We start from the raw sequence: 6,159 nt of genomic DNA, 5'->3' as shown, positions 1-6,159 counted from the left end.
AAGCGAGAGTTTTACTGATCTAAGGGTTTGGAAGGCCCTGCTCACTTCAATCGACTTTGCATATTCATATTTTTAATTTTGTCACCGAACAATTATTAAAAATAAAAAAAATTTAAATCTGATAATTTGAATTTAAGTTCGCTAATGTCATATAAGAATACATATATAATTTTCTTATAACTATTTTTTGACTTTTAAAATAGAAAAGAGCACCATCTTTATACTCTATAGTTTCCGTGACAAAAAAGGAAAGAAAAAAGATTGACTTGCTAAATACCAAAAATAACTTGAGATAAATTTGGAAATAGAATTTCCTTTCACGCATTCATTAATTTAACGGAGCACGGAAATAACTCAAACCATGATCATTCGATTTAATCAGATGGTTCAAAATACAGTACAGATTTATTATTTTAAAACAGAAGATTTAAATTTAAAATCCTAACCGTTCGATCTAAATCCAACGATCAAATTCAATCAACAGCACAAATACATTAAACTAATACCGTAGTCAACTAAAACCTTCTTTCTTATTTATCGTCACTGTCTATCAAGTGATCAATTTCTCAGTCTTTATTCACTCTCGACAAATCCAATTCTTCTTCTTTTGATTTCCATTCTTCGTGTTCAGAAACCCTTCGATTCTACACAATGGTTAGTGTTTTTTGTTTTGTTTCTGTTCATAAATAAATGCATACCAATGTTTTTGTTGTATTTTCTTTTTGATATTTTAGAGTTGAAAATCAGTTTATGCATGTTAAAGTGAATTTATGGATTGTAGTTTCTCTTTCAGTCAATGATTATAGTTTCTCTTTTTGTTTATGTTTGAATGTGATTGTTTTGAGTGATTTTTTGTTTTGAAATTGGGTTCTTTTTGGAAAAGGTCGAATGTGAATGAGTTACGGTAAACAGTTGTTTTTCTTTTTTACTTTTTCATATTATTACGGTTGTAGATTTGTCATTGTCACCGTAGTGTTTTCGGTGTCCATGCTAGTAAAAAAACTTTATGTAGCACGGACACCTATGAAAAAAATGTGTGTCTAGATCAGACACCTCAACTCTATGTAGCACAAACACCTTTGAAAAAATGCGTGTCAGTGTTGTATCAGACACATGCACCACCAATATTTGTAATTACGTTTAATTTATTTATTTTTTAAAAATTATTACCGATGTCTCCGTGGCAGTGTCGAGGTCGTGTTTTGGGTGTCCATGCTTCATATTGCACTAATACCTCTGAAGCGTGTCCGTTCGAGACATGTGATTGCGTTCAATTTATTTATTTTCTCGAATTGTTAGTGTTGGTATCTTGTCCGGTGTCTGTGTTTGAGCTTCATAGGTGAAGGGAATGATGATTTTATATCTGACTCATTACTTCATGTTTGAATGTTTTTTTTTCTCTCAGAATGGAAACTTTCAAAACAATTATAGAGGTGGTTGGAATCATATTCCATTCATTGATTTCGCTCCGGAACAGTTTAACTATAATTACGGAATTCCTCATTATTGGGGTCCGAGTAACTACAATTACCGAATTCCTCATCGAATTCCGGCGAATTTTCCTGATATCAGACACTTACCACGTCAAATGCCGGCACATTATCTTGATAACAGACACTTACCACATCAAATGCCGGCACACTATGTTGATAACAGACACTTACCACATCAAGTGCCGACATACTATTATGATCCGAGGCACTTGACTCATCAAAGGCCGCAACATTATGCTAATAGTAGGCACTTACTACCACATCAACGCGCTGATAAGAGGCCTTTACTGCATCAAAGGCCCAAAAACTTAGCTGATAAAAAGCAGATACCCCAACAAACGCCGGAATGCAGTGCTGATAAAAAGCAGATACCCCAACAAACGGCGGAACACTGTGCTGATACGAGGTGCTTACCACACCAAACGGTAGAAGAATATGCTGATAAAACGTGCCTACTACATCAAACGGCAGAAGACATTTCTGTTAAAAGACCCTTACCACATCAAAAGGCAGAAAATGATGCTGATAATACATGCTTACCACATCGAATGTCGGAACACTGTGCTGATATGATGAACTTGCCACAACAAGCACCTGAAGACCATACTGATAGAAAGTGCTTACCACTTCGAATGTCGGAACTCTGTGCTGACATGATGAACTTGCCACAACAAACACCTGAAGACGATACTGATAAAAAGTGCTTACCACATCAAATGCCGGAACCAACTGTTCCTGATGTAGCCACAGTAGAACGTGTACACTGTAAAATTTGTGGTGTTGTGTTTCCTCTTAAGAATTTGGAAGCGCATAATAATGGAGAGAAACATCGAAGAATGTTAATAGAACTACATGAGCAATCAACGGAAAGTAAAACTTCAAATGGAGAAGAGGGTGTACATATTCAAAATTCTCAAAAGAATCCAGTAGTTCAACATAAGAAAGTTCCAAAATCTAAGAAAGATGGGTGTTCTGTAGAAAATACGAGTCGCGAAGCTCCTAGATTCGGGTACAAGGAAGTTCCTGCTAAAGGTTCTAAAAGGAAACTCAGGGATCACACTGGTGCAAAGGATCTTTATTTCAAGGTAGAGAATGTGAAAAATGAAACTAGTAGTTTCCAGAAAAAGAAAGTTACAGCTGACAAGTCTAAAAGGAAAGTCAGGGATAACACTGATTCAGAGGATCATCGTTCCAAGCGCGAGATTGAAGAAGCACTAGGAGGTAAGTACATGAAGATGAGTAATGGGATTAGAAGGTCTGTAAAAAATGATAAGCCACAATCAACTCCAGTTGAGTTGAGTGCCTCAGCAGGCTCTAATATTAGTGCCAAGACGGAATGTATAAGTTGTGAACCCTCAGGTCAGATCGATTCGCAGACAGAACTAGAAGAAGGCAAAGAACTTCTTGAGGTTCAGAATTATGGCGTGGAAACAAATGATCAGCCACACTCAATCTCAATGGAGATTCATGGCCTTGGAGGTTCTGATATTAATACCCTGATTGAAGATGCATATTCTGATTTTAGTGCAATAGTATTAGTACCACCACAATCTCCTATTGCTGTTCAGGTACCCACACCAGTAGACATTACACAGACAGAAATGCTTGAGAGCAAAGTTCATAATGAGGTTCAGAATGATATTGTTGATTCAAATGATCAGCAACGTTCGATCTCAATGGAGTTGCACGACTCTGCTGGTTCTATGACTAACAACCAAACCGAAATTGTGAATTTTGACTCTGCAGCTATAGAAATAGTTATAGAACCACTTGCTTCCGCATTGCCATATGCAGTGGGGTCAAGTTTTGAATCTCAAGTATCGGAAGCCGTATCATATATTGAGAGCCAACATCCTACTGAGGAAACAGATATTGAACTGCTATCATCTGTCTTAATGGAGATTGATGCCCCTCCCGAGGTCGGTGTTGAAACTGAAGACGGAAGTTCTCAAGTGGAAGTGGAGATGGATGTTCTCGCCGACGACCCTGCAGGTTCTGATGTTAATGCCTTGATTGAAGATACATGTTCTGATTCTGGTGCAATAGTAATAGCACCATCACATTCTCCTATTGCTTCTCAGGCATCCGCACCTGTAGCTGTTATACAGACAGCAATGTTTGAGAGCAAAGTTCATAATGAGGTTCAGAATGCTATTGTTGATTCAAATGATCAACAACGTTTGATCTCAACAGAGTTGCACAACCCTGCTGGTTCTATGTCTAACAACCAAACCGAAATTGTGAATTTTGACTCTGCAGCGATAGAAATAGTTATAGAACCACTTGCTTCCGCACTGCCAAATGCAGCAGGGTCAAGTTTTGAACCCATGACTGAATGTGGTCTATATACTGAAACAGAACCTCAAGTATCAGAAGCTGTAACATATATTGAGAGCCAACCTCCTACTGAGGAATCAGATATTGAGATTGATGCCGCTTCTGAGGTCAGTGTTGAAACTGAAACTGAAGATAGAGGCTCTCAAGCGGAAGTGGATACGGATGTTCTCGCCGGTGCGTCGGGGAGAATTCATTTGCCTCAGGTATTTCTCGTTTTCTGATTTCCAATGGAAGTAACGAATAATACTGTATTTTTTTTTTATGAAAATATATGTTTTTTTGTTGTTATGTACAACTTTTATGAATCATTGCATTTAAACTTTTCTTGCTTGTTGTAGGTATCAATTTGTCTTATGTGTGGCGATGAAGGCTTTGAAGAGGCAATAGTATATTGCAGCAAATGTGGAGATTATGCAATGCATAGGTGCTTTTTACATAATCTTTTCACTTACTAATATTTCATGTCTTTGTAGCAAATTTTAATCATTTTATTCTACTGCATGCAAGATACAACCACTTGACTACAAAGAATATTGAAACGATACACATTGATTCACATCAATACACTAGACTTCTCTTTTTGGTTTCTTTCTATCCTAATTTGTTGGATAAAGTAGAAATAAGCATTATATTTAGCATTTTATGAAGTTGTAGTTTCACATTCTTAAATACTATTTTCAGGTATTGTTTAAAGGGTCCTGTGGTTTTTACAGACGACGTTATTTGGTTTTGTGAGGATTGCGAAGAAGAGATATTAGGCGCAGATTATCCAGATAGCAAAGCTGCAGATTCGGAAAAATGTGAAGTTGATTCCATCGAGAAATGTGTTACTTTTGTTGATCCAAAACCTATTGTTGATCCAATCTGGAGGTAAGAAACATATTTTGTATCTTATGACCCGTCTTTTAGAATTAACTAGTTTTCTGTATGTCCTACGACGAAAGCATTGTCTGAAGTTGAATTTTGTGGATATTAGGGGAAGTTTGCAGGTTTTCAACAAAAGCTTTGATAAAATCACAAGACTAATGGGCCATTTGTCCACCTTAGCATGCCCAAAAGTTCTCGAGGAGACAAGACATCTCCCTAATGTGCTATATGGAGACTTGGTTCAAAGATCAGCTGTGTGGCCAAAGAGTTTCAAGAAATTTGGAACAGATAACCTGAGCATTGGCCTTTATTTCTTTCCTCAAAATGAAAGGTGACATTTTTGCACAAACTTAGCTAATACATTTTCTGTTTAATCTTCTAAAGTATGCGTCACTAAAACAATATAAGTTTTTTTCCAAATGAGGTAGCTCTGATATGGTCTCTTCAAGCGGAATCAAATTCTCAACAGCATACTTAGCTGCATACTTAGTTCTGATATGGTCTCTCCAAGCGGAATCAAATTCTCGGCAGCATACTTAGCTGCATACTTAACTAAGTATGCAGCCGAGGATTTGGATCCATGCTCATATTTAAGCTAGTATTGCATTAAATGCTGATTTCTTTCTTTCTTTATAGGGTTGTGAGATATTATGACAAATTAGTTGATGAAATGATTTCCAATGATCTTGCCATAAGAGTTTGGGTCGAAAAAGCTGAGCTTTTAATTTTTTCTTCTAGAATGCTCCCAAGCCAATATAAGAGTGAGTTACATTCCATCACATATATACTCTACTTCTTCATATAAACTTTATTGTTTGTTAATAATTGTATCTTAACTTTTAAATTATTCATCATGCAGGATTTCAATCAAAGTATTATCTATGGGGTATTTTTAAAAGAAAGCAAGAACCACTGGTTTAGGACTAATGTGTCATAACTTTTGAATACATAGTACTAATGTGTATATAACCATAGTTTATGTATGCTTCTTAAGAACTTTACTTCTTGCCCTTTTGTTTAAGTTTTTGCTAGAAGATGGTGCTTCTTTTGAATACATAGTAATAATGTGTATCTAATCATAGTTTAATAATGCTTCTCAAGAGTTTTACTTATTGCCCTTTTGTCTATGTTTTGGTAGAAGTTGGTGCTTCTTTTGAATACCTAGTAGTAATGTGTACATATGACAAATTTCATTATAATTACAAACTTCACATGAATTACAACACATTGTCACATTTCACAATTTCATGGTATCTCATCATTGTCCACATATTTACAACATGTTTCACATTTCATATGTTTGCAACACCTTTTCACTATTCATAGCACTTATACATATTTTATATCACTCATAGTACATAGACAGACACTTCACAATTCTCAAATTTTAATACCCTTAGGAGCACATATCATTTCACTTAGGAACACAATAACTTGGAATATTATATTAGAATATTACATA

The 6,159-nt window shown here is 35.9% G+C and overlaps 1 protein-coding gene across 1 annotated transcript; it reads left to right on the top strand.

Moving 5' to 3' along the window:
- The first annotated feature begins 532 nt into the window (after positions 1–532).
- LOC127126962 (uncharacterized) lies at positions 533–5,809 on the top strand. Its single transcript, XM_051056036.1, has 7 exons — positions 533–654; positions 1,406–4,033; positions 4,169–4,254; positions 4,512–4,700; positions 4,807–5,028; positions 5,334–5,458; positions 5,557–5,809. The coding sequence occupies exons 1-7, from the start codon at positions 652–654 to the stop codon at positions 5,616–5,618; spliced, it is 3,315 nt and encodes a 1,104-aa protein (XP_050911993.1). The 5' UTR covers positions 533–651; the 3' UTR covers positions 5,619–5,809.
- The last annotated feature ends 350 nt before the right edge of the window (positions 5,810–6,159 follow it).

This window comes from Lathyrus oleraceus, chromosome 1 (genome assembly GCF_024323335.1).
Source record: "Lathyrus oleraceus cultivar Zhongwan6 chromosome 1, CAAS_Psat_ZW6_1.0, whole genome shotgun sequence".
NCBI lineage: Eukaryota > Viridiplantae > Streptophyta > Magnoliopsida > Fabales > Fabaceae > Lathyrus > Lathyrus oleraceus.
This window is presented reverse-complemented; position numbering and strand designations above follow the sequence as displayed.

What these genes read in the sequence shown, in the direction of transcription:
- LOC127126962 (XM_051056036.1), top strand. An exon ending in GGAGAATTCATTTGCCTCAG is followed by an intron (nt 4,034 to 4,168) that starts GTATTTCTCGTT and finishes TGCTTGTTGTAG; the next exon opens with GTATCAATTTGTCTTATGTG. An exon ending in TTCTTTCCTCAAAATGAAAG is followed by an intron (nt 5,029 to 5,333) that starts GTGACATTTTTG and finishes CTTTCTTTATAG; the next exon opens with GGTTGTGAGATATTATGACA.